Raw genomic sequence first — 27,140 nt, 5'->3', positions numbered from 1 at the left:
TGGGGCGCCTGGGTGGCTCAGTGAGTTAAGCCTCTGCCTTCGGCTCAGGTCATGATCTCGGGGTCCTGGGATCGAGCCCCACATCGGGTTCTTTGCTTGGCGGGGATCCTGCTTCCCCCTCTTTCTCTGCCTGCCTCTCTGCCTGCTTGTGATCTCTGTCTGTCAAATAAATAAATAAAACCTTAAAAAAAAAAAAAAAGGCTGCCTCATCTTCCCCTGGGACCTCATGCCAAAGAGGTGGACCTTTTCTGGGCAGGGCTGGTAGTCAGCCCCTTGCTGGCCACACTGGCCTGGGACGCAGGATCCCGAGAAGGGAGGAGAGGGCCCCTGGGTGCCGGGGTCTGGCTGGTACACAAGCTGAGATGGCCTTCCTGCCGTCTGCCCCATGAGGGGTGGCCCAGGGCAGCCCCGTCTGGCATCGGGCCCTTAGGACCCCAGCAGCAGACCAGCTGGTCCCTCTGGCTCCAGGGTCTCTTCACGCGTTTGGTCCCTGTCCCCACCAGTGTGTGGTCCCTGTCCCCACCAGTGTGGACATCTCTAGGGCGGCCTCATGAAATGATGGAGGCCAGTGAGAGGGTCCAGAGTGAGGATGCAGAGCCCCCAGGGGAGGCCGCGCTTGGCTGGGCCCCCACCGTGCTGGTGGCCCTGTGCTCAGGTAGGAGGTGCACCCCAGCCACGCTCCCAACTGCTTCCTCCTTGGCTTTCCCAGGCAGGGGCTCGGGGAGGGGCGGCATTGGCCTCAGTGGAAGATGTTGGCATGGGGGATGCCGGATGGCACTGAACTGCCATCTCCCTGTCAGTTTGAGCCTCTGGCCTGCCCTCCCGAGTGATCACACGGCCCCTGTGACCATATGGTGTTTGTGTCGCCATTTCCTCCCTGGCCATGGGGACTGCTGGCATCTGGCCTGACAGGCATTGTGGCCAGAGTATTTGAGGTGAGACCGTGTTTTCTGATGCGGTACCTGGGCTCTGTCTGTGGATATTGTGGGAAGGGAGGGGCTCCAGGACAGGCCTGATGTGGAGGCCCTTGTGGGAAGGGAGGGGGGCAGACCTCAGAGCCTCCTCCCCTTTGCTCCATCTCGGGCTGGGATCTGCCCATCATGTTGGGCTGATCACCTCTCTCTCTGGGCCCATGGGGAGCTGGTCCCTTGTATCTGTGTCCCAGAGGCCATCCTGCTAGGTAGGTGGCCCTGCTGGGGCTAGAGCCCCAAGTGGAAAGGCCTGGGAAGGCCAGTGTGCTGTGCTGTGAATCCCTTCTGGGAAGGTCTCTGGCCCATACTGGCCTCATGTATGTGGCTGTGTCTCTGACCCGCTCGCCTCCAACTGCTCTGTCTTCAGTCTGTGGCCTTCCTTTGTCACTGCTTCCATGTGTCTGCGTCCTTCCCATTGCTGCTGCTCTGTCCCTGTTTCTCCACGGACGAGTGTGTGTCTCGGTCCTGCTCCTGTCGCCTGGCGCTTTGTCTCGTGGTGTGGGTGCTGCACCCTGGTGCTGTGGGCACGCCGTGGGTTCCCGGAGCAGGGCTCCTTCCTTGGCCGGGAAGCCAGGACAGGTGGGTACCCTGGGCTGTCCAGCCTCCATGCACACGGGCCTCGTGTTGGTCATGAGCCAGGTTCCAGCCCTTCTGGCAGCCTCCCTGCCTCCCCATCACCTTGCCAGCCCTGAAGGACCTGCCTCTCCCCAGCCACCTCCCGTCCCTACCCTGTGAGGGCCCTAGGCCACCTGACCCTGGACGGCTGTGCCCGCCAGCTCACTCCCGCTTTGCCTGGGCCAGCCTGTCCCACCTGCTCTAGTGCCCTGAGTCTTGATCCGTGTGACATGTGGATGGCTTCTTTGCCCTTTGCGAGTTGGCTCGAGTGGCTGAGTCCCGCGAAGCAGCTTTCAAACCAGCGCACGGGGAAAGCAAGGGGAAAGGGGTCAGGCTGGCAGGCGCCTCCCCCAGGCCCCACCTGTGGGTGCAGACCCCGGGGGACAGGACCTTGTGAGATGCCACTGCCGCAGCACAGACCATAAGCCTGGTTTGGCCTCCGGGGGGGCCGGTGGTAACAGGACAGTGGCTCTCGGAGTGGGAGACCCCTTGGCCGAGGCTGGTTCTCAGGAGAGAATGAGAGAGCGCGTCCCGTTGGTTTGCTGGAGGGAAGTTTCATTCTGGAAATAGCAGGACCTTTGGGAAGGAAGCCTCAGAAAGTCCTCTTAGGTCTGTCCCCGTGGAACCCCGGGAAGATCACCCTCAGGCCGTGCCTGAGCCCCCGGCCACGCCTGGCCAGCACCAAGGGCCCTCCTGTGACGGGACTGGTGACCCGTGATGCCCCTGAGATGAGGGCAGGGGAAGCTGAAAACACTGCCTCTGACAGGAGGAAATAAAACGTCTGTGTCGCCTGGTGGTACCTGGGTACGTTACATGCTCAAATGGCACTTTAAATACCACTTTTGTCCCGGTTTTAGAGGCAGCAGTAAAGCGTTTCTCCGATGATCGATATCATACTTCACTCCTTGCATCTGTCAGCCCTTCAGCCTGCTCTGACCCCAAACCACAGGTCCCCTCTCAGAGCTGGGCTGGGGCCGCTGCAGGCCGCTGAGGGATATGAGGTTCTGGGGAGCCCCGCAGCGGCTGGGGACCACTGCTAAAGAAAGAGCCCCGGAAGCGAGGCCTCACTCCGGCCCCCGGCTGCCACCTCGTTCCTGGGCCCCACTTTGTGGCACCAGCATCCACCCTGCCCTGTGTCCCCCCCGCAGGGGCGCCCAGAGAGATGCTGGGCCTAGGGACAGGTGTCTTCGCCCTGCTGTGGTCCTGGCAGGGAGCCTCACCCCTCCTCCACCCCTGCCTACCTTCCTACTGTACTCACCCGCCCCGCCCCGCCCCGCCCTGTGTGGCCCTCTGTGAGCCGCTCCTTCCTGGGGCCTTCCCTTGCCCTTCTGGGCTCTGACGGGTCAGAGCTGCTGAGCCTGGCTGCAGCCCGTCTCACGCCGGGGGCCATCCACCTCCTCCATCTCCCGCCTTGTACCCTTCCAAGGCTGCCCACGGGCCCCTGTGCCACTTCATGGGCAGACCGGCAGGGGGTCGAGGGTCTTCAGGAATCATGGGGATGGCTGACAGTTTATTTTATTTTTTTTATTTTTATTTTTTTTATTTATTTGACAGAGATCACAAGTAGGCAGAGAGGCAGGCAGAGAGAGAGAGGGAGAAGCAGGCTCCCCGCTGAGCAGAGATCCCAATGTGGGGCTCAATCCCAGGACCCCGGGATCATGACCTGAGCCACCCAGGTGCCCCTGACAGGTCATTTTAAATGCTGTGTCTCAGGGGGGTGAGGACTACTGTTGCAGAGACCTCTTGTGTTGGGGACAGGCCCAGTGACCCCTGCCTGCTGGGTAGCCACTGTAGCTGGGGGACACCCCTACCCAGCTTCCGCTGAGCCTGGCTCTTCCAGGCCTACACCCCTCCCCACTGCCCCAGCACCAGCAGGCAGGTGCACAGTGGTTTGATTTTCCTGTGACTTTCCTCCAAGTCAGCAAGGTTTCCCCGGTGCCCCGCCCACTCCCCAGAGTAAGGAGCCCCGGTTTAATTTGCGGTTAGATGTCTGTTAAGATTGCGTCCACTTCCCAAGTCAGCACTTAATTGGCAAGGCACTTGATTTAACAGCGTGGGAGCCTCCACCGGAAAAATGGCTTGAATAAATCACCGCCTGACGCCAGAAAATAGATATAATCTCAGCATTAACTACATTAATAGTAGCAGGAGCCGAATTAAGAAAGCCATAAAGCATGGGCGGGGGGCATAAATTACGGCCCAGCTCTGTCCCGAGGCGTGCCTCCGCTTGGGGGCGGGGCAGGAGGGGAGGCGGTCCAGGCCCCGCCCTGCTCCGCCCCTGGCCCCGCCCCCTCCGCCCCACCAGCTCCCGGGTGGGGCGGGGCTGCTCGGTCTGGAGGCTTAGCTCCCCCCCCCCCCCCCCCCCCACGGCCCCCCGGGGGGGGGGGGGTCTGAGGAATTGGGCGCCTGGCCCACGCACCCCCACCCCCTTCCCCATCCCCGCCCCCACCCCAGGCCTGTCTCTGCCTGAGTCGGTGCCCCAGGGTGCTGGCCGGGGCGCTACTGTGAGTCAAGGACAGGAGTACAGGAGCTCCCTCCCTGAGGCAGACTGCGGACTGGAAGGCTTCTTGGAGGAGGCAGGCACAACTCCGGGAGGGTCGTATCCCTCAGGCGAGGCAGTTCAGGGTGCTCTCATCTCCCCTACTGTTTTGTCTACCCCAGTTCCGCTGACCCCACCCTTCTCAGGGGCAGCCCCACTGCCACAGCCTGTCCCACACTTGAGTGGAGGAGGATGCTATCCAGATCATTGATTTACTTATGCATTTACCTGTCAGAGCGCGCGTGCGTAAGCAGGCAGAGCGGCAGGCAGAGGCGGGAGAGAAGCAGGCTCCCCACTGAGCAGGGAGCCCGCGCCAGGACTGGATCCCAGGACCCCGGGATCATGAGCAGAGCCGAAGGCAGCGGCCTGACGACTGAGCCACCCAGGCGCCCCAGGATGCTGTCCAGTTTTAATTTCAGTTTCATTCCCATTATTGGTCAAGTTCAACATTCTTTATGTTTATGTTCATTTGCCTCTGGCCTGTTTCTTACAAGTTTGCAGGACTCACACGTGTTCAGGCTGTGGCCCTTTGTGTTCCCGAGATGATCCAACGTTCGTTCCTCAGTTTCCTCAGTTTGAATCGGCCTTCCGGCCTTCCCGTTACGGTTATGAGGGTTTCTAGCAGATCTTTTTGCTTTTCTGAGTACTTAAATCTGTCACTCTCCTAAGACTTAGCTGATGTGCTTGGAACAGCCTTCTCCAGCCTGAGGTTATAGGAGTTCAGGTAGGTTTCCTTCTGGTGCTGCGGTTTCAAATTGTACATTTAAAACTTTAATCTAGGAGCTCCTGGGGGGCTCAGTGGGTTAAGCCTCTGCCTTCGGCTCAGGTCATGATCTCAGGGTCCTGGGATCGAGCCCCGCATCGGGCTCTCTGCTCAGCGGGGAGCCTGCTTCCTCCTCTCTCTCTGCCTGCCTCTCTGCCTGCTTGTGGTTGGTCTCTGTCAAATAAATAAATAAGATCTTAAAACAATTAAAAAAAAACTTTAATCTACCTGGAATTTCTTTAGAGATATGGTATAAGATTAAAGTTCAAGTTTAATTTCTCTCTCCGTTTAAAAAATATTTTATTTATTTATCTGACAGAGACAGATCACTGTCTGTGGGGCTCGATCCCAGGACCCTGAGATCATGACCTGGGCCGAAGGCAGAGGCTTAACCCACTGAGCCCCCCCAGGTGCCTCTAATTTCTCTCTCTTTTTTTAAAGACTTTATTTATTTGACAGTGAGTGAGAGAGGGAACACAAGTAGGGAGGAGAGGGGGAAGCAGGCTCCCCACGGAGCAGGGAGCCCACGGTGGGGACCCAGGGATCACGACCTGAGCCCAAGGCAGACTGAGCCCAAGGCAGACGCTTAACCACTGAGCCCCCCAGGCACCCCTCATCTTGTTTAATAGTTATCTGATTGTCTCAAGGCCATTCGTTACCTCTTAGGGTTTTGCCATTGTTTGAAAATGTCGCTTTTATCTTGTACAAATGCTTGTTCCTGAACTTAGCTTTCTGCATAGATGTTCCTCTTGTGTTTGTATCTTCAGTGGTCGGAACTGTAGACTTCTTACCCTGCGTACAGCCCCCCAGGTCAGGCAGGGGGTGTGTACTTCCTGCCCTGCCTCCAGGTCCCGCTCACGCCCCTCCCACACCCCGTCTCACCCCACAGATGACCCCTCCGGCCTTTCTCCATCTCCGCAGGCTCCGCCTCAAGGTTCTCGATCTTCAGGGAACAGAATCATGCAGGAGGCACTGTTGGCTGTCTGACGTCATTCGCCCACCATGTGTTACACTGAGTTGTCCCGACAGACTCATGAGCTGCGGCCCTGACCCCCTTGTGGCTGTACGTGGCGTTGGGGGCCTTTCGAGAAATAATCAAGGTTAAATGAAGTCACGGGGTGGGGCGGGGGACTACTCTGATAGGACTGGAGTCCTTACAGGTAGAGGAAGAGATCCCAGAGCTGGCTCTCCGCTGGTGTGCGGAAGAAGGCCTGTGTGACGACACAGTGGGAACGTGGGGCCTTACCTGCAACCAAGGGGGCTGGACTTGGGGCCCCCAGAACTGGACAAAAATGGGTTCCTGCTGTGTGAGCCACCCAGTCTGTGGCGCTGTCTGGCAACCCAGGCCAGCTGAGACCCTGTTCTCAGGACCACGTGCAACGCCGTGGGTAGCGATAGCATGTTCTTTTCCCTCGAGGTATGTGGACATAGCGCAGTTTGGTCACGAGTGCAATGACACGTTCATGTCACGTTTCTAGTCTTTGCCGCACCCTGGTCTTGTTGGGCCTGTCGCCGACTGACCCAGAACCCTGGTTTCTGTGGACTTGCTCCGGGGGCGTGGTGGGGGGTGTCCCGCGCTGCGGTAGGTCAGGATGGGGCTCTGGCGGCTGTCCTCGTCTGCACACTCTCGGCAGGAGGAGAGCGCTCCGGCCCCCATGGCTTTGGCGGCCCCCGCGGCGCCGTCTTCCCGCGGCAGCAGGCTGCAGGGTGCGCTGGCGCCTCACCCAAGCCTGGTTTGTCGATGGGAGCCAGGGCAGGGAGGGACGGGGTGGGGAGAGCCTCCAGCAGACTCCACGCCCAACACGCAGCTGATGCGGGGCTTGGCCCCGTGATCCCGGGATCATGACCTGAGCCGAAACCAAGGGTCGGACGCTCAGCCGACGGAGCCCCCAGGCGGCCCAGGGACACGTTCAGTGAAGTGGGCACTCAGTCTGGCCGGTGTCCAGGGACTGGACACGCTGCTGCGTCCTTACGGCCGCCTGTCTTCATCTCTCCCGAGCGCTGTCCTCCCAGATGAATGTTAGAAACGCTGGCTCAGTTTCTCGGCCTTTCCGGCCGATCAGCCTCCGAACCAGCCGTACTGAATCTTACTCCCCTGCCCTGCCCGCTGCAGCCGGCCGGTCGCACGTCTGTCCTGCGCTCCGCGCTGCGTGGCCAGCTGCTGGGTTCCCTCCGTCTGGTGGCTGGTGCTGAGTTCTGCCCCTGTGTTGGCTCCTCCTGTGCGTGGAGTTCTGGGGGCGAGGACCATTTCAGGGCTGGGGGATGGTCAGCCGGGCCTCCACGTGGACAGTGAACAGGGTGAGGGGGGCAGGGAGAGGAAGGGAGGGAGGGACAGAGGAGAGAGAGAGAAGCCGGTGGGAGAGACAGACATGGGGGATGGGCAAGGGAACAGAGGAAGGGCCAACCCTGCCCCTCATGGGCCAAGGCCGTCCTGGGCTGACAACCCAGTCCAGAGGGGGACACGGGGACACAGGGGATGGAGGGCCCCGCCCCAGGCTGCCCAGCCTGAGCGCCTGCCCTCCACCCCCCACGAGCTGGACTTGGTGGAGCATGGGGGTCCGCTGAGGCCCGGTGACGTGTGGCTTCTGCCGCTGACACACAGACACCGGTAGCAGCAGCTGAAGTGCGTTTTCAAAGTGTCAGTTTATGGAGAATTTTACTTTCCGTCTTGTTGTTTATTAGGCTCTTAAAGGGAAAGCTTGTAATGCATCCATTGATCGAAATACCGATTGAGTAGCTGCGAGCACATGAAGCAGTCCCAGACCCTCGTAACGCAGCGGCTGCCTGTGTAACGCAGGTGGCACGATTAGCGGCGCCCATCGGCTGTGGACTGGCCGGGCGCCCTGCGTCGCTTGGGTTTGCTCCTGGGGAGCTGCGGGACAGGGGCAGCCTCAGCGCTGAAGCCTTCGGGTGACCCCCAGGTCAGCCCAGGAGCCGTGGGAGTCGGGGCCCCCCGCCACCCCTCCAGGGCCACGGTCAGGTGCTCGGCCTCCACTGTGGGCCAGCTCCCCTCCGGGCATATCCTGCCCCTGCTGCCCGGCCTGGGTCACACAAGGTCCCCTGGGCCTCCGCTCCTGCCCAGGCCCATCGCCCCTGTCTGCTGCGAGATGGGTCCTGGAAGGCCACGCCGTCGGCCTGGCCCTGCACCAGGGTGGCCCGAGGGCGTGTGGGCAGGTCAGCACCCTGAGCCAGCTGTGGGGTGTGCGGCCCCTGCTGGGCCTGGAGACCCGCTCTGACTCACTGGGAGCTGGGGGGTCCCTGGAGCAGCCGCGCCTCATTTGGGAGGAACCGTTGTGCCGTTGGAGGAGGGTCTATGGAGGGCAGCCAGCCAGTCGCCGCGAGGCCTGTGCCGTCCACTAGGTCCCTGGCCGCTGAGTCCCGCTGAGTCCCGCTGAGCCCCTTCCCCGAGGCCCGCACCTCGGTCATCCTCTCCCTTCCTGCCCGGCCGGTCCTGCACAGGCCTCTCCCCCCAGAGCTCTGCTCACAGCCCCTCACCCCCGCAGCCGCTCCAAGCGGGGTCCAGCGCGGGGGGCGCGCTCCCACTCTGTGCGCTGGGTGGAGGTGGCGCCCGTCAGCCCCGTCAGCGCTTCCGCGGAAAGCCCACTTAAGCACTTTGCAGCCTGTCACGGTGTTGGCTGAGCCTGACCTACTTGGATTCTCTGTGCCGAGCCGCCTCCCCCGGCTCTCGGCTTCTGCTGACGGCGCACTCCCAGCTCGCCTGGAAGCTTCACACAGCCGTGCTCCATTTCCTGAAAAATGCTTCCCCGCTTGTTTTCTCTCTCCGCAGACAGCCTGCCCACCTCCTGCACGGTCACTGTGGGCTGGGACGGCCTGCCCTGGAGGCCGCTGGGTCCTCGGCCATGCACTGACACCCCCGCCCCCAGCCAGCGAGGGTGGGAGGTCGAGTTCTGGCCCAGAGCCAGGTCCAGCCCCTCCGCGAGCAGCCCACAGCCTTAGCCCTCCTCTGCCCTCCCAGCCCTGGGCAGTGGCCATAGCCTCCCGACTCCAGTCCACCCATCCACCATGCTCACGTCCAAGGGTCGGGGCCCCTGGGTGCTTCCTCCGGCATTGCCAGCTGTGCATTCAGGCCCGGTCTCTCTGCCCAGCACACGTGTCCTTTCTGCGTCTCTCACCTGGCCTGAACTCCAAGGGGCCTGCAGGGTATGGGACCCCGGCCCCTAGCTCCTGCTGCCCACAGCAACATGGCTCTTGCGGGGCAGGGGGTCACTGCAAGCCATCGGGAGGTCAGGGGGAAGGCTTCCTGAGGACCCAACCTCGGAGCTTGGTCGCAGGGGTGACCCTGACAGCAGCCGTCCAGTGTGCGTGTACAGAGGCCCAGGCAAGGCCCAGCAGGACACACACCACACTCACGCTCCACAGCACTTTCCAGGAAGCGGAACTACCCAGCGTGGCTGGAGTCCTGGCTGGTGGGGGCATGTGGGGACAGTGGTCCATGAGGACCAGACAGCCCCGACTGCAGGGTCTCCTGACAGACCTCCCCACGAGGGGCATGGGGGCTGCTGCACGGTGTCAGTGGAATGGGGACAGAACTTGATCACACAAGCTGTTTCCAAACCAGCTAGTTTGGTGGGATGGGGGTGTAGATGCCCCGAGGAAGCTGTAAATCAGGGTGGGAACCCCAGCCTGCGTCTGGGGAGAGAGTGGGCCAGCGTCGGTGACGTAGGTCTCCTTGGTGACTGTGGTCACTGGCTGGGTAAGGGTCCAGGAAGAAGGAGTCTGTGTGGAAGGTGGGGAACAGACAGTGGGGATATCCAGGGTCCAGGCGCCTCCCCGAGGGGGTTGGGAAGAATCCATCAGCAAAAACACCTCTGTGTGCCTGGCAAGTTCCCTCCGGTGATTTCCTGTCCGGGCACAGGACCTCTGTCCTGCTCGCAGATCTGTGCCCAGCCTTCATGTGGCCCCTTGGCCTGGCCCTGTCCCCAGGAAGAGGGCCTGTCCCACCCTCTCTGGGTCCACGTGGCCTGGGAAAGGCTGCCGTAGGCCCATGTGCTCTGTGCTGTTTCCTCAGGAAAACCCAAGGCCTGAGTGAGTCCAGATGGGGCCTGGGGCCATCCAGATCCGCTGTGGCGGTGCAGGGTGGCCGGAGGTGGGATCCGTTTAAGGTGCCGTTGGACCTGCCGAGGTCTGGGCATCTGGGCACCGCCCCCTGTTTGGGACTTGCCCCTCTCCCACTTACACCTGAGTCTGCTCTCAGTCGGGAGTGAACCACCCCCTGGGCCTTCACCCGACCTGGCCTGGGCAGGCTGCCTGTGCACCGCCCCCGGGTCTGGGGTGCAGAGTGCAGCACCCCCGCAGGGCTTTGGGAGGGGCTGCTCTTTATCCAGTCCCGTGACCGGGGAGGGCAGGGCGCTTGTGCTCGCGTGTGCGTCTGTGTTTGGGAGCTGGTGCCCTGTCCGGCCCCTTGTGCGCACCCGCCCACAGGTGGTGCTGCCACCGACGCCTGCGACGGGCCCTCCTCACCCTGCAGGCTGAGCCCCAGACCCGTGGCCAGGGGCACCCCGTGTACAGGAGTGGGGGCCCTGTGGCCATGGGAAGCTCGCAGGGACGGGAGTGTTCGTATCCAGGGTTGGCCCTCCAAGCCCTTGGAGGGCGGGGGCGCACTGGCAGACGGGGTGAGCGGCCCCGCAGGCCGAGCAGGGCACACACCACGCTCATGCCCGGCTTCTCGGGGCAGGCCTCCCTCGGCCTTGCCCAGACCCTCACCTCCCTTCCTCTTGGGCACCGTGGCCTGAGGACTGTCCGCACCCAGCACAGCAGAGCACCTTGCCGGCCTCCGTGTCCTCGGGCTGGCACTTGCCAGCTGCTCCCCAGGCCCCAGACACGTGGACGGCTTTTCTTCTTAAACCGACTTTTGTGGTGTGTGTGTCTGTCTCCCCATTACCACTGCTATTCGTTTAAAATGTTATCTCCCCCCACCCGTTCCTCGTGCCCCCCGGGGGGGTGAGGGGGCCCAGCCCTCACCCTGGTGTAGTCAAGGTTATGGTGATAAATCCTGGGGCATTGTCACTTCTATTCGGAGTAAATTGGCTGGCCGCTTTCGGGCTGAAGGAAAGATAATTTGCTGTAGTATTTCAAATGGATTAGAAATGGATTTGAAGGGAAAGTTCATGCCTCCCATTACAAAGGCGAGAAAGAGAACTATCTTAAGGCACGGTTCCCTCCCTGGCCTTCATTATCCACGCTTAATACCTTTCCTATTTTCCAGCGTTAATGAAATTTCCTGGCGGCGTGGGCCTGCCGGACGGATGGGAGAAGCCTTTAGATCTGAGGCTCCTGTTGTAGAAAAGGAATTACAGGGCCCTCGCCGCGAGGGCAGGAGCGTTCTCCGGGTCCTTGGCCCGGCTATTATCTCATTAATTTTATCCCCTCTTCTCAATGCAGTTGGTTTCCAAAGCCTGTCCTCTCCATTAGGGTAACAATTTACCGGAGTGCTGTGACACCCACGGCAATGAGAAGCTACAAGGCAGCCCCTTGCCCGCCTGGCGCCCTCCCGGCCACAGGTCCTGAGTCCGTGAGCGGGCCCGGCGGGGGTGAGGGCAGGGCTGAGGTGGTCTGTGCAGCCGCAGGCTGCTGGGCTGGCTCTCCCCAGGCAGGTGGGCCCTTCCGCAGCCCCACACCCTTGGGCACGCAGGGTCCCCCGGCCTGCGGGGTCCCCCGGCTGGGTGTGTGTGCATAGGCCGCAAACCCTGGGCGGGGACGTGAGAACGGAAGAAGTTCTAGGCCTCCCGGCCGCCCCCGTCGCCTCCCCGGAGGCTGACCCTCGCCCTGTAATTGCCTTAGAACCCAGGGGTATGGTTTTTGGTGGAAGAAGCATGGGATCTGTTAGTGCTGTGCGTCCGCACAAGTAGCCGCAGGACCCAACAACGCGCAGGGGGAGAGGGTGGCGGAAGATGCGGCCAGAAAGTCAGTCACGAAAGGTGCTTCTCGGAGGGAGGGCATTGGGTGTGTCTGGCCCTGGCGTCTAGCCTGGGAGCCAGGAGGGCGTCCCTGGGGCTCACTCTTCAGGGTGAGCCGGTAACGGCCCCAGACCGAGGCTCTGGGATGGGCTTGGATGGGAGCCCGCTCGGGGCCAGAACGAAATCTATCCTGAAGCTTCTAGCTGCTTCTGAAGCAAGATCCTGCGGCCTCCGTGGGTCCCTGTCTGGGCCTGGCCGCCTCTTTCTGCAGCTTCACCTGTGTGGTTGCCCCTGGGAGTGGTGGTCTGACCCTGTCTGGCCTCAGCCCCGGGCACGTGCCCCAAAGGGCTGGGTTTCTGGGTATGTGGGGTCCTGAGATGCTGGGCCCAGGTGCGTAAGTGGGCGCAGGTCTGGTTGCCCACCCGTCCCTCGTGGTTTATAGCATCGGGAGGCTTGGGTGGCGGTGGTGCAGATGGGGGTTGGCTGAGGGTGGTGGCCCAGGAGGGGGGGTCCGTGCCCTGAGGGAAGAGGCAGCTGAGAGTGGTGCTCACAGGACCGGCTGTCGCACAGCCTCGGGGCAGGGCTTTTTGGGAGGTCTGGGGCCTGGCCCTGCGGGGTGGGCACTGGCCGGGCTTGCTGCCGGTCACGCTGCCTCCAGGCTGAAGGAATGGAGGCTGCCCAGGGCTGGCCCTGGCCCAGGTGGGTGTACAGAGGGGCAGCTGCCTTGTCGGTGGGGAGACCACGGAGGGCTCTGGACACCGCGCGGCTGTGGGCTGGGGCTGGAGGGGGCCCATTGCCCTCTGGCCCAGCGAGCTGTGGTGGCCCCGGCCTTAGGTTCGGCTCTCAGCTCTGGGGATTAGGACTCCGGCCGAGCTGTGCGCTGTGGATGTGAGCGCAGCTCCCGCAGAGGGCTCGGGGCTCTGGGGCAGGGCCCCACAGAAGATGGCTCTGCCCGGCCCCGCCTTGGCCTGGCCTCTGAGTGACCCGGAGGACAAAGCATATAGGACACATAGATGCCCCAGGCCCAGGCTGGGCAGAGCTGGGGTCCCAGGGTCTGGGGAAAACCTGGGAGTCTGTCTGCCTCCCCCAGAGGGTCCCCGCCTACCCCACCCTCTTCCTGCCAAGATGCACCCTGTGTGGGGACACCTGGAGCCTGTAAGGGCGTGGACAGCTTGAGCCAGGCTGGCCGGGGTCCCTTGGCAGGACTTTTTCCCGAGAGCGGTGTTTGTCAACTTGAATTTTAATTAAAGAAAACTGGGTTAAGTACCATCGGGCTGCGGCATCCTCCTCGGCACTCCCCGCCTGGCCTTTGTCTTACACCGCAGCTTTGGGTCCCCCTGAGTGCCCGGCTCACTTGTGCGCGGTGTTATTGCTGACGTGCCCTCAGAGGCTTTGTGCTGGCAGGAGTCACCCACAGATCGCAGAGAGACCAAGGCCCGGGGGACCCCAGGGTTAAGTGGGTGGGGGGCAGCTGCACCCCAGAGCAGGAGTGCTCAGCCCTCCTCACTCAGCTCCAGGCAGGTGTGCTGGGGTGGCCCCCGCAGCCTGTGTGCCTGGATGCCCCAGGGCCTGCCCCGTCCCCGGGTGCCCAGGCCGGCGTCCGCCGCAGATGGGGTGGCCATCCGTGCGCTGCGGGACCGTGGGAGAGCCCCGCACGGGCCGGACCACCTTCCCACTTTAGCCAGGTCCCCGCGCTGGTGGTGGTGCTGCTGTGAGGACTGACCCCTCGCCCTGCCCCTCCTGCTGCCTGGAGGCTCCGGGGCCCACAGGCCCAGACCTGCCAGTGGGCACGGTGTGTGCACTCGGTGGTAACGACATTATGAGTAGAGCCTGGACTAATATGGAATTAAGGTTAATTTGCATAAACAAATTACTGCTGAAATGAGTCCTGAGGGGGTAGGGCCTTGTTCCCTCATTTCGGTGGCCGCCTGCCCATGTGACAGCTGGGGGGGAGCAGGTCAGCCCTGGCCTGGGGTGCTGGCCTAGCACCCCCAGGCCTGGGGGCCTGCAGCTGCTGCCCGCGGCAGCCATGGTGTCTGCAGGGGGACGTCTCTCGAAGCAGGGGCATCTGGGGCCTCCTCCCAACCCACTCTGTCCTTGGCTTCCTGGTCTGGCTGGGGTAGGGCCTGGGACCTGGTTGGAGGAGAATGTGGAGGGAGGAAGTGGTCAGGTGGCCACTGGGGCCATCCAGGCACAGGTCTGCCCTCCTGGCCCGGGTCAGCCACTCAGCTCGTCCCACAGGCTGTCCCAGACCTCTTCCAGCCCGTGACTTTAAGGTACCTCCAGTCTTTCCCCCAAAGAGCTTGCCTGGATGGGGGTCTGAGGCTATGCCCCCCCTCTCTCCATGCTGGGCTCCCATGCGGTGGACCGAGGGGACAGGCAGTAGAGCCTGCTGACCCGAGCGGCCTGGGTGGCGTGCACTGGGGCAGCCTGTGGGGGAAGATGTTCCCGGGCGGTGGTGTGGACCACCAGCTGCGGTGTGGACCCTCAGGGGACTTGCCCGTGACGCCCTGCCCGAGGGGCCCAGCAGTGTATGTGCTGGAAGGGGGGACGCTTGTCCCCTGCCTCTGCCCTTTCTGCTCACCTGTGGGGCGGGGAGGAGGGGAGGGGACAGACCATGGGGCCGTGGGGCCGGACACACCGGGGTCTCCCTGTCTCCGCAGGTCTCTGGTGCTGAACCGCCTGCGCCCCGCTGCGGGGGGCGGGAAGGGCCAGGCCGGCTCCCCTCGGTGGCGGAGCAGAGGCCTCCGCTGCATCGGAGGGGTCCTGTACAAGGTGTCGGCCAACAAGCTCTCCAAGACCTGCGGCCGGCCCGGTGGCGACGGCGGGAACAGGCCGCTCCTGCGCACAGGTGAGGCTCCTCGGGGGGGGGGGCGCCCTTCGCTCCCGCCTGCGTGTGCCTCACGGACGGCGGCCGAGGCTTGTGGGGCACCGAGACGGGCGGGCCTGGGCGAGTGATTGCCTCCCAGCCGGGCCTGTCCCAGGCCGGGCGTTCGTGGCACCGTTCGGTGCTTCCGGGGCCTTCGAGGCTGTTCCTGCTGGAGCTGACGAGGTGGCCGGAGCAGTGGGGCCCGCACGGGGTGGGATCCACGGCCTCCACGTCCCCGAGGGGAGCCCTCGAGCACACGGCCTCGTGCTTCGCTGAGCAGGCCCTGACTTCCGTGCTTCGCCCCTGGATAAAGGAGATGGGCCAGGTACGGCGAGCACGGCGCTCGCGGCTGAACACCTGGGGCCGTGGCGCCCCTAATCGCATTGGCAACGCCCCCCAACTGTATCTGGAGGCCGTGCTGCCGCCGCGCCCGCGGCCTGGGGAAACAGGCCAAGGAGAAGGAAATGCTGTGGATTTGCTTATTATACAAATTAACTAGAAAATACTTCGGTTTCAGTCCAATTTTACCCCCATCCTTTTCTGCCAAGAATAAAAGGGTGAGGTGGCAGGCAGTACGGGGACTGCAGAGGCCCAGCGGCTCCCAGCCCTTGCCCTGTCCACGCACGGGGGCAGGAGGGAGAGGAGGCCTGGCCCCCGGGCAGGGGCGGGACGCTGGGGGCCCTTCCCGGAAGCCCTTGCCCAGCTGTGTCCCCAGGGCCTCTGTCTGTGGGACTACAGGGAGGCGGGCATGGGTGCCTGGCTGCCTTTTTCCAGACGGGGCGCCCTGGCCAGGGCCCGAAGGCCATGACCCTGCTCTACCTCTGTGCCTCCGTTGTCTGATCCCTTTCGAGGGACTGGGCTGTGTGGTCTGAGGGCCTCCGGAGGCTCTCCTGGTGGAGGAGCAGGTCCGGAGCATCGGCTGGGCCTCCTCACAGGGCCTGCACGAGAGTCACCCTGAGCCTCCGATCCCCAGGGCTCAGCAGGGCTCGGCATCGGTGTTCGTGGTCCTTGAGGCCGCACACAAAGCAGCTAGTCCTTCGCAGAGCTGTCCCTAGCCAGGCTGGTGTCTGGACAGAGCCAGAGAGGGCTCTGGGCCGCCTCTCTGTGGAGTGACGTTCTGCTCGGCCTGACTCAGGAGGCTTCTCTGTGGGTCACACCCACTGGCCCCAGCCTCCCCCTGGGCCTCCTCAGTGAAGGGCCCCAGCTGGCCTTTCCCATCCATCATCCTTTCTGCCCTGGACTGCCACCCCTGACCCCACAGCCGACCCAGCAGGCAGGACTCAGATTTTGTTCCCTGCTATCCTCCTTTGGAAGCTGGATGGAGCTTATGGGGTGGGGGCAGGCATTCTGCTGCCATTGCCTGAGCCAAGCACGTCACAGGGCCACACCCCTTTGAGCTCTCTGCCCTCCAGGTCAGCCCCAGTGATGCCCTGTGCTGCTTACTCACATCAGGTCTGAGGGGCTCCTCCCTGGCCTGTCCAGACGTCATTGGCCGTCCCGGCATCCACACTGTCTACGTGCAAGGGACCCAGAAGTGGGTTACGGCTTGGGGCTGCACTGGCCCTCACCGGCACCCTGCTGCCCATGTGCCCTGGGCTGCGTGGGGGCCCCTCCACATGGACCCCGGTGGACCTTTGGGGTTGGGGCTGGCGCCTGAGGTCCATAGTGGGAGGAGAGGTGCCCGGAGACAGGAAGGGTCAGGTTTGAACCGCTTGGACGCTGCTCGAGAGGAGGGTACAGGCAAGGCGGTAGAGTGGCTGTGAAAGGGGCCAGCGTCAGGGCTGTGGGTCGCTCCCTCCCTCTGCGGCACTGGCCTCACGGCACCTGAACCAGCAGCTGTCCCGTGTCTCCTCGGGGAGGGAGGACGCCTCGCCTAGCCCACTCCCTGCCGGGCTGACCTCCGTGCAGTCGCGCTATCCCCCTCTGGTGAAGTGTGGCCTCGCCTGGCCTCCAGCCTCGCCTTCCCCAGCCTCCTGGCCTCAGGGCCGCGCAGGGAGCAGTGCAGGGATGACAGAGGCCTCCAGGGCCAGGCAGGTTCCCAGGAGGCCCCACTCCTTGTCGGCTGCTAGGAGACAGTGCGGGGGCCAACCTGGGGCAGGTGCGAGCAAGTAGGTAGGTATGAGCCAGAGCCAGAGCCAGAGCCCGAGTCCCAGCCCAAGCCCAAGAGACCGCCTGCCGCCTGCGGCTCCAGCCACCCAGACCCCTGTGTGGGGGCTGCCTCCCAGAGGTGGGGTGTTCCCAGCTGCAGGAGCGCCACTGACCAGCGGCCTCCTTAGGCCAATAATAATTAAAGGAATAAATTTTCTCCTTTGGTGTCAGCAGAACTTGGACTTCTGGTGGGAGGGTACAGCCCGCTCCCCTCTCCTCCTGGCTTTTCCTCCTGGCTTTTCCTCCAGGCTGCTCCCGGCTGGGCTGCGGGGCTTCTGTGGGGTGGTGTCAGCCCTTGTGTGGTGCCCCTGGGCCATGGGGAGGGGGGTGGCAGGGAGGGAAGCCCAGAGCCTCCTCCACACCCTCCTCCCCAGGGTCCAAGGTCTGCCCAGCCAAAGGGCCTGACCCTGTGACCTCTCCCCAGGGGCACCCAGGTGTGGGCTTGGCTCATGCTCCTGGTGGGGTGTCGTCAGGGTCCCTGCCGCAGAGCAGAAGTCCCCCGTCCATCGCCAGAGCCCCTCCCCGGTCCAGGCTGCATGGTTGGCTCCTGGGTCCCGGAGTGAGGCGGGTCCGTAGTCCCTGCTTCTCACTGGCCGCCACACTCCCCTGGGCAGGTCACGGGCCCCTGTGCCTCACCTCCTCCCGTGTGACCTGCTGACCCTGCCCTGTGTGCGGAGAAGCCACCCAGGAGGGCGTGAGAGGGTTCAAGAGAGACCCCCCCCCCCAGCCAGGCGGCCATGGCCCCACCCTGCTGCCTCCCTCCCTTACCAGTGCCTCTTCCTGGGACTCCCCCTGCCCAGGGCCATGATTTCCTGGGAAGGGTGAGTCCCACAGGGGTGTGTGGGGCTGCAGCCCTGCCTGGCCACTCCCTCTGACCCCAGAGCCCCTGCATGGGGTTCCCCAGCCTGGGAAGGGTGAGGCGCTCCCTGGTGAGGACTGGCGGGTGGGGCGGCCGGCAGAGCACTTGGTGTCTATTTTGGGAAGATCCCGGGGCAGCACAAGTGCAAGCTCTCCGGCCTGCCGAGGGTTTTCAGCTGAGCCCTGTAGCACCCCTCAGCACCCGCGGCTTCTTTCCCAGCCAGCTACTTTATGTGCATTTTTTAACACTGCACCACTGCGGGGCGGATGGCTGCCTCCCACTGTGAGCCCTACACCAGCATTTTTTAAGAGTGAACTGTGGAGTCAAGGGGAGTAAACCCGCCCCGCCCTGCCCCGCCCCCTCAGAGGCCAGGCCTGGGGGCACAAGTCTGACAAGCAGACACATGTTGACAGCGGTCCCTGGCGGGAGCAGATGGCGCCACAGGGGCTGGATGACAGCCTGGGTAGCCGTGCTCTCCGCCACGATCCGATGACACTCTGTCAACCCCGGGCTGTCAGATGTGCAGCACCACGTGCCCCCTGGGCCGGCCTCCGGTGTGAACCCCCAATCAGTATCCCCTGCTTGGGAGCCAGGACGTCACTGTGGCCTGGGGCGGCCCAGCTCCTTCCCCGCCCACCCCCTACCCCCTGCACCAAAAAAACCCCTGGCCTGACCCTGGGCCAGGGCCACTGGCCAGAGCACCTCCTTCCCACTGGAGGTCTCGCTGCTCAGTCCTGGAGACCCCCCTCAGCTTGAGGACATGGAGGCTCAGAGGGGCAGACACTAGCCAGAGGGTGGCGGCCAGGAGAGGGCTTGACGGCAGGCTAGTAGATATAGAGAGGAGTGCCTGAAGGTTCAGCCTGGGGGCATAGGGGAGCTTGGACGTGGATGGGCCTCAGAAAGTGTCAGGATGCTTGTGTGACCAAGTCTGGAACTCAGGAGAGGGCACTGAGCTGCCTGGGTCCTGGCAAAGGTCGTCCTGGGGAGGTCGAGGGAGGGGCCTCCATGTGGCAGGAGGGCCACCTGCCTGGGCCTCCCATGCAACTTGTATGGGGGCGGCTCAGGGCCAGGCAGCTTGGGGACATCCCTTTTTAAGCCTGGGATGCTTTGTCATTGCCTCAGGTCCCTAGAATTTCTGAGTGATGTCACTTCTGCCTCTTACCAGCAGATCCATTTCACCAGCTGCCTGTGGGAAACTGAATCTGGTCTGAAAATGTTCGCGCGCGCGCGCGTGTGTGTGTGTGTGTGTGTGTGTGTGTGAGAGAGAGAGAGAGAGAGACAGACAAACCTCTGGCCTCTGTGGCCCTCTGAGCAGCCTCTGGCCCGGACCTGCCAGCCTTGGCCCTGGAGGGCGGTGACCTCGAGCCTGAAAGGGAGGCAGGAGGGTGTACGTTAGTCTGGACTCCCTCCCGCTTCTCAGGCAGGACAGGCATTGCTCACCTGCTCCTTGTCCCCTGCTGCCCTAGCCCCCCCCCCCAGCCCATCCACCCTGGCTGTGGGCATCCTGTCACCTGCTTCCTTCTTGTCACCTCTGGTCGTTTCCTGAATAGCTCCCCTTTGGGCCACAGTCGGTGACTTCAGAGAGGACTTGGTTGGTCTTTGTGCTTAGGGTTTTGAGGAATGGGCCCCTGCCATGGCCAGTGAGGGCCTCAGGGCCAGACGTGCTTACCTGGGGCCTTTGGAGGCTGAGGGTGGCCCGGGGCTCCCTGGAGAGCCTGGGATCGAGGACCTTGGGCTCCACAGCTGCGTCCCTGTTGTTCTGTTTCTGTCCTATGACCCTGTCAATACAGAAGAGTCCTTCCCTGCCACTAGGAAGCCAGGAGGAGTTCCCTGGGCCCTGCTCCCGGCAGAGGGAGGTGGCCGGGAGCCCCCCCCCACCACCCGCACCTGCCAGTCCTGGGACCACCTGTGTTGAGGCAAGGCCCCTGGGCGGCTCCGAGATCTGGTCCCTGGACTGGGCGGCCCCACACCAGGTCGAGTCTGGCAGGGTCTGGGCAGGGTGGGCAACCCCACTCTTAAGGGAGGGCACGCGGTCTCCCTGGGGGGGGGGCAGCGGTGCGTGCGCCAACAGCGGGCACCCCGATGCTGTGCGGAGCGGCTGAGGGTAGCTGGAGAACCTGGCGTGACGCGGCCCCTTCACCCACAGGCCGCGGGGACCCTGCTGGCAGCTGCAGCCGCTCCCTGGCCAGGTACGTCCCCCAGGGCTGGGCCCGGGCTCCCGGGTCGGTGGGGTGGGGGTGGGGGCCCCGAGGCTGACGAAGCTCCGTCCCTGCCCGCAGCCGTGCCGTGCAGCGCAGCCTGGCCATCGTGCGGCAGGCGAGGCAGCGGCGGCGGAAGCAGAGGCCGGAGTACTGCATGTACTACAACCGCTTCGGCAGGTGCCACCACGGCCAGCGCTGCCCCTACATCCACGACCCCGACAAGGTGGCCGTGTGCACCAGGTGCCCTCCGACCCCGCACCCCGGGCCAGGGGGGAGGCGGTGGGGGGGCCGCGGGGGCGCTTCGCCCCGCCTGCCGCAGCGCTGCTGACCCTCTTCCCTCTGCGCAGGTTTCTCCGGGGCACGTGCAAGAAGACGGACGGCACGTGCCCCTTCTCCCACCACGTGTCCAAGGAGAAGGTGAGCGCCCCCGACGGCCTCCCGCAGCCCCGCCCCCATTCTCCCCGGCAGGGGACAGGGCGCCGCCCCCCTCAGCCTCTGTGAGCAAGGGGGACCCTGCACATGGCGCCCACCGCGGGGGGCAGAGCCAGGGTGGTGCCGCTCTGGGGCCGCGGCAAGGTTAAGGGAGGCGGGATCGGCTGAGGCTGCTGCTACAACAGCTTTTCCCCTTGAGGAACTTGAAAAGAATCAGCATTTTTCTCCCTAATAGAGCTTTGAAACTCTGTTGTGAGCAATTTGGAAATTCACGTCGAGTTTCGGGTTCATTAGCTCCGGCTCCGAAGCTGGTGCACATTCTGAGCTGTCTAATGTGGGCGCCGCTCTCGTGCCCTGAATTAATGTTATTGTTATTTGTGTGGACGTGGTGGGTGCAAACAAGGTTAATTGAAATGAGAATGCAGTTTCCTCTTGATAACGGCCATGCTGACAGCTAGGAGGAGTTCCGTTTGGTGTAAGAGTTGGCTTTATTATCCCTTTTTATTAGAGCTAATTTGGGCTCTATATCAAAAGCCACATTAAGGGAATTGTCTGCAAGCTCTCCAGTGCCAGCCCCAGACGGGCCAGCCCTTCTCCCCTGTGCACTGCAGTTAAAAGACAATTAAAAATAAACTCCTGCACATTAACTCGCCCTTTGTTTCTTCGCTTTCCCCTCATCCCCGCCCTGGGCTCCCCTCTGCCCTGGTGGGGCTCCTGGCAGGTCTGATAGTGGAGACCCCCCGCCCCAGGGGCCAGGAGCTGCTGTGGGGTGCATGAAGGGCAGGTCTGACAGGCAAGAGGAGGAGAGGCGAGTTCCCAGAGAGGCCCCTATAGGGGTAACAGGCCTGGGGAAGGTGGGAGCTCCCCAGGGGACTGACCGATGGTCAGGGAGGGGCCCCAGAGAGGAGTCGCCTGGCACAGTGGCAACCACAGAGGTCAGTGTGGGCAAGATCAGAGACCCCTCCTTGCTGGCCCTCAGGCCTCAGCTTTCTCTCCTGGTCTAGGGGCCAGGGACTCCCATGCTGCCTAGCCCTGCCCAGGCTGCCTGCTCCATGTCCGCCCCCCCACCCCCGCCCCGGTCTTCCCTGGGCCCACCTGCTGGTGGCCAGGGTGCTGGAGACAGGCCCCTGCCACGCCTCCACAGTGCCAGCCTGAGGTCCGTGCGGCCCCAGGCTGTTCCACGGCATCTCCCTGCCTAACCACAGCTTTAGGCTTTCCTGGGTGGAATCAGGTCACTAGCCCATGGACACTGCCAGGTGTCCAGGCAGCTGGCAGATCGGCGGAATTTCCAGTCCCTTGTAGGCTGTTGCCCTGCCTAGAGTCCCTGTGCTCTGTGTCCCCCTTACCCTCCAGCCCCTGCTCCTCCTGGCCCGTCCCACCACGGCCCCACCACCTGGAAATAGAGCACCTGCACCGTAGCCGTCCTGCAGGGATGTCCGGCTGGGCTGCTTGAGGGCACGTGTGCCCTGCCCGTACAGCTTTGCCTTCTGGGGAAGCTGGGGGTCTGCCTTTGGGGTGGGCACCCTCACCTGGCTTGGTGCCAGGTGCTCTCGGCTCCTGTTGGCCCCCCTTGCTGCCAGCACTGTGTGTCCGTTTCTCCCCTGGGGAAGGGTCTGTGTGTGGCTCACACCGGGCCTTGGAGCCCCAGGCCGGTCCTTCCCGTTCAGGTGTTCTAGCTGTAAAGCGAGGTGCAGGCTCCTGATGGAGGGTTGGAGGAGGCGGGGCCCGTGCGCCGCAGGGAGCCGTGGGGTCTGCTGGCCTCAGCACCGTCCCCTCGCCCCCACAGATGCCCGTGTGCTCCTACTTCCTGAAGGGGATTTGCAGCAACAGCAACTGTCCCTACAGCCACGTCTACGTGTCCCGGAAGGCGGAGGTCTGCACGGACTTTCTCAAAGGCTACTGCCCGCTGGGCGCGAAGGTGAGGGGCGCTGGTGGGTGGCGGGTGGCCCCCGTGGTGGCCAGCTGTGCTCCTCGGCGCCTTCCTTGGAGCTCACAGCACCCCGGGGTGACGCGGGTGGCAGTGGGCTGCTGCAAAGGGAACTAGGGAACTGGGTCACGAGGGCCACCCGCGAGCGGGCTCGTCATTGCCGCCGGCCGCCCTCGCCTGTCCGTGGGAATGCCGCCGTGCCGGGGAATTCCCAGCAGCTGGGCACACCGGCGCCTTCCCTTCTGAATCACTGCCCTGCTCTCCAGAGGGGACTCTGCTGCCCCTCCTCGTCCCCGTGTGGGCTTGCGGGGGTGGCGGGGCCCTGGGCTGGGAACCCCTGGACGGGAGCCTGCTCATCAGTGCTGGGGCCTGCAGTCTGGACTGGGGAGACCAGAGCTGGGGCTTCCTGGGGACCCCCAGGGGGCCGGGACAGCCTGAGGCCCTGACAACCCCCTTCCATTTCACACCGTGGGGCCCATGCCCCTTTCTTCCCCGCACCCTCTCCCTCCTGCCACAAGGCCAGGGGCTGGGCCAGGCCAGGCTCTGCAGACCTGGGGACCCGACCTGGAGCCCCCGGGTCACCTTGAAGGATGCCCAGAGCCCTGGCCAGGGTGGGGGTGGGGGCGGTGGGACCCCCCACAGAGGCTGTGCGTGATCATTGTAAGATATCCCAATGTAAATGGAAATATCAAAGTGGCATTTAAGTTCTGCTTCTGTTAGTGGAAGTGCTTACTGCGTCCCTTTCGGCGTGTTGGCGCTGCGTGGCCGCGGCATGATGGATGGCGGCGTGTAATTATATATGGGAAAGCGCTGAGCAGGCCGGATCCGGCGGGAGGGGACGCAGCAGCCTGGGCCGGTGAGGGTTAATTTTATTCTCTAAATAATATAAAAAGTGCTGAGTCGTCGCCTTGTGCCTGATGTACAAGTCCTCAAACGGGCCCCAGAGAGTTTATAATATTCCACTGAATCAAGTGAAATCGTTAGCCTTGCTTCGTAAGGCCACGGCTTGTTAAAGAGACGCGCTCCCTTTTCCTGTGCGTGATTCAGGCCTGGATGAAATCTCCGTTCCTCTCCCTCTGTGGGGGCCCCGTCCCTGCTGCAGGACCTGCTGCTCCGGCCCCCCGTGCCCCTGGGCCCCGGCCAGTCTCCGCTCCATCCCTCAGCCACTCAGGACCCGTGGGCAAGGACGGCTGTCCTTCCATGGACGTCCGCCACCTTGGGGGGCTGACGCTCGGACACCACCGTCCCAGCAAGGGACGTGCTCCCCGTGCTCCCTCGACGGGATGTCCGCCAGGGTGCCTGCGCTCTGACTGTCTCCTCTCTGGCTAGTGTGTGTTTGAGGGCGGCCCTGGGGGACTCCGGAGGCCCCCATGCTCACCCCATGCTAGTTTTCACAGCCCCCCACAATTCTCGCCTGCCCCCTTCTCTTTCACGGCACCCGTTTCTCCCCGTTGAGGCATGTGCGTGGCTGTGGCCCCGGGCTCCTGCCGCATGTCCCCGCGGCCCTCCGTGTTGGCCGCGGGCAATCGGAGCGCTCCAGCCCCACCCGATGCTGCCGGCCTCCAGCGAGCGGGGCTGGGCGATGCCTATGTGCGTGCGGGGTCCACGGCTGCCTCCGGATCGAAGCCAGGCGCCCGGCCACCAGCCCTGCTGCAGCCCAGCGCTCTCCCTGCGTGGCCGCTGCTGGCCTCCCCGCTCCCCGGCCCCCGCATGGCGGCACAGGGCCTGTGCTGGCTGCTCCGCTCGCTGGTGAGGCTCCCGGCAGTCCACTGCTCCACGGCCCTTCCTGTCCCTTACCTTGTCCTGCTTCACACGAGGTCTCATGTCCTCTAGGCATCACCCTTTGGCTTCAAGGTCACAGGCCAAGTTTCCATCACCTGTTGGCCTTGCCAGTGGTGCCTTTCCTGCGGCTGAAATCCTTCCTGTGTTTGGGGGGCAGAGTCCATCCATCTTCACCCTGCGGTCCTGTTCCCGGACCGGCCCGGTTCTCCTCAGTGCAGCGGGCCCAAGAAGAGGGCCCGGGGCAGGGGCTCAGACCCGAGCCCAACCCTGTCCCACCCCATACTCGCTACCTGACCTCTCCAGGCCTCTGCTTCTTGTTCGTAAAATTAGGCTGATGGGAGTCCGTGCCGCAGTGGGGATGGTGGTGAGGAAGGTGTCCTTTGTCGCCTTTGCAGCAGGCTGGGGCAGGTGTTAGCTGTTGTTGAGTTGGCTGTGGGGTGAAGTCGGACCCCACGTGGGCGTCCTCCATGGGGCGGGCGCCCTGCCCCAGACTGTGCATGAGACTGCGCCTTCCCTCTCTGCTTCGGGGGCCCGTGTTAGGGAGCCCGGCTTTATGGGGGCACTGCTCCTTGGTGTCTGGTTCACCGCCCCGGGGGGCAGTTGTGCAGCGACCCCCGGCATCCGGCTCTAGAACACGTCTGTCACCCCAGACACGCCTCCAGTCCCTTTGTGGCCGGTCCCACCTGTGCCCACCCCGCCAGCAGTGCCGGCTCACGTGCCGTCCCCGTACACTGGTCTCTTCAGGACGTCTCACAGCAGAAGTCCCGCGACACACAGCCTCTGCTGCCTGCCTCCTCTCCTCTAGCCTGGTTTTGGGGGTCACCATGTTGTGGTCAAGGTTAGGCCTGTGCCCCTGTGCATGGCGAGTGGTGCTCCGTCGTGTGCAGAGGCCACGTTGTGTCCATCCGTTGGTGGGTGGACGTCTGGGTTGTCCCCGGGGCGGGGCTGCGTGGACGTTTCTGTGTGAGTCCTCGTGAGCACAGGCGCTCATCTGCCTCGGATGGGTGCCTGGGAGTGGGGTTGCCGGGTGCCAGGGAAGGGGGCTGCAGGCCTCCCTGCCTGCTTTCTCATGAGGCCGCGCCACCGAGCTGTGCCACCGGGGGCGATTGAGGCTGTCCTGGTGTCACGTGCTCACCAGCACCTAGGTCTGTCCTGCTGACCTCAGCCCCCTGGTGGCGCAAGGCAGTCTGGCTGTAGCTTCCCTTTGCGTCCCCTGACAGCTGACGGTGTTGGTGTGGAACACGGTGTGTGCCCACGAGCTTTATCTCTGTTGTACCGGTTTTACCAAGGGGGCGCCTCTGCGTGTGCGGGGTCGCTTGAGCGCCAGACTCTTGGTTTTGGCTCAGGTCAGGATCTCAGGGTTGTGAGATCGAGCCCCCATGTCAAGCGCTGCGCTCAGTGGGGCGTCTGCTTGAGTTTCTCTCTCCCTCTACCCCTCCCCCTGCGCGCGCTCTCTCTCAAAGAAATCTTTTTTTAAAAAATAAAATCTTTGGGGACGCCTGGGTGGCTCGGTGGGTTAAAGCCTCTGCCTTCGGCTCAGGTCATGATCCCAGGGTCCTGGGATCGAGCCCCGCATCCGGCTCTCTGCTCACCAGGGAGCCTGCTTCCTCCTCTCTCTCTGCCTGCCTCTCTGCCTACTTGTGATCTCTGTCTGTCAAATAAATAAATAAAATCTTTAAAAAAAAAATTTTTTTTTAAATAAATAAATAAAAAATAAATAAATAAAATCTTTAAAAGAAAACAAAAAAACAGTTTTGTTAAGATAAAATTCGCATAGCATACCATTCACCTGTTTAAGTGTATATAGGGTGACTTTTGGTATATTATATTGTTAAATTTCTTAATTGTGGTAAAATAAGTATAATGCAAAATTTGCCATTTCCTTTTCTTTTTTAAAGGTTTATTTATTTGAGAGAGAGAGCGTGTGCGCACAAGCAGGGGAGAGGCAGGCAGAGGGAGAAGCAGGCTTCGCGCCGTGCAGGGAGACTGACACAGGGCTCGATCCCAGGACCCTGAGATCTTGACCTGAACCAAAGGCAGAGGCTTCACTGACTGAGCCCCCCAGGTGCCCCTTCCTTATATGTTCTAGAAATTAAGCCCTTGTTGGAAGAGGATGTAGGACTCTTTCCTCCCCGTCTGTCTTTTTACTCTCTCGACAGTGTACTTTGATGCATGAGAGCTTTTCATGGATTAAGTACAATTTTTCTGGTGGGGTTTTTGTTTTTTTTTTTTTTGCATGTACTTTGGCTGTTATATCCAAGAAATACTTGTCCAACCCAATGTTAGCAAAGCTTTTCCCTGTGTTTTCTTATATAAGACTTTAATAGTTTCAGTTCCTAAGTTTAGGTCTTTGGCCCATTTTGAGTCAGTTTTCGTATGTGGTATAAGATGAGGGCCCAGCGCCCGTCTCCCGCATGTGGGCAGTTTGCCCAGCACTGCGAGCTAAGCAGGCTGTCCTTCTCCCACTGAACGGCCACGGCCCCTTTGTGGAAAGTCCGTCCAGCACAGATGGGGTGTTCGTTTCTGGGTGCTGCATCCTGTTCCACTGGTCTCTACGTCTGTCCTTAAGTATTTTGATTACTATAGCTCCTTAATAAGTTTTGAAATCAGGAACTATAAATCCCTCAATTTTATTTTTCTTTTCAAAGATTATTGTGACTATTCAAGGTCATTGGAGACTCCATATGCATTTTAGGATTCTTTTTAACAAAAGGGGGGGGGACCTTTGAAATTTTGGTAGGGATTGCACTGAGTCTGTAGGTCCCGGTCCTTCAGGTGATATCGGGGTCTTGGTAGTAGGAAGTCTTCCAGTCCATGAACATGGGATGTCTTTCCATTCCTTTAGATCTTCATTAATTTCTTTAAGCCGTGTTTTGTAGTTTTTCGTGTGTAAGTCTTTTGCCTCCTTGGCTAAATTTATTCCTGAGTATCTTATAGTTTTTTAATGTCATTGTAAATGGGATTTTTTTTAATTTCCTTTTTTTATTGTTCTTCCAAAGTGTGTAATAATATGTTGATTTTGTCTGTATGTGTGTTGATTTTATATTCTGGAATTTTGCTGACTGCATATTTTAGCTCTAGCAATTCTTTTTGTGGGTTCTTTAGGGTTTTTTAATA

The 27,140-nt window shown here is 62.2% G+C and overlaps 1 protein-coding gene across 1 annotated transcript in view; it reads left to right on the top strand.

Moving 5' to 3' along the window:
• The window catches only part of ZC3H3 (zinc finger CCCH-type containing 3), an 83,160-nt gene that overhangs the window by 43,825 nt on the left and 12,195 nt on the right, over window positions 1-27,140 (top strand). The window contains exons 5-9 of the mRNA XM_032848299.1: window positions 14,469-14,656; window positions 19,828-19,870; window positions 19,961-20,122; window positions 20,230-20,299; window positions 22,101-22,232. Coding sequence (XP_032704190.1) covers window positions 14,469-14,656; window positions 19,828-19,870; window positions 19,961-20,122; window positions 20,230-20,299; window positions 22,101-22,232 — 595 coding nt within the window. The remainder of the gene's footprint in view (window positions 1-14,468; window positions 14,657-19,827; window positions 19,871-19,960; window positions 20,123-20,229; window positions 20,300-22,100; window positions 22,233-27,140) is intronic.

The sequence above is a fragment of the Lontra canadensis genome, unplaced genomic scaffold, assembly GCF_010015895.1.
Source record: "Lontra canadensis isolate GAN:19392208 unplaced genomic scaffold, GSC_riverotter_1.0 scaffold201, whole genome shotgun sequence".
Lineage (NCBI taxonomy): Eukaryota > Metazoa > Chordata > Mammalia > Carnivora > Mustelidae > Lontra > Lontra canadensis.
This window is presented reverse-complemented; position numbering and strand designations above follow the sequence as displayed.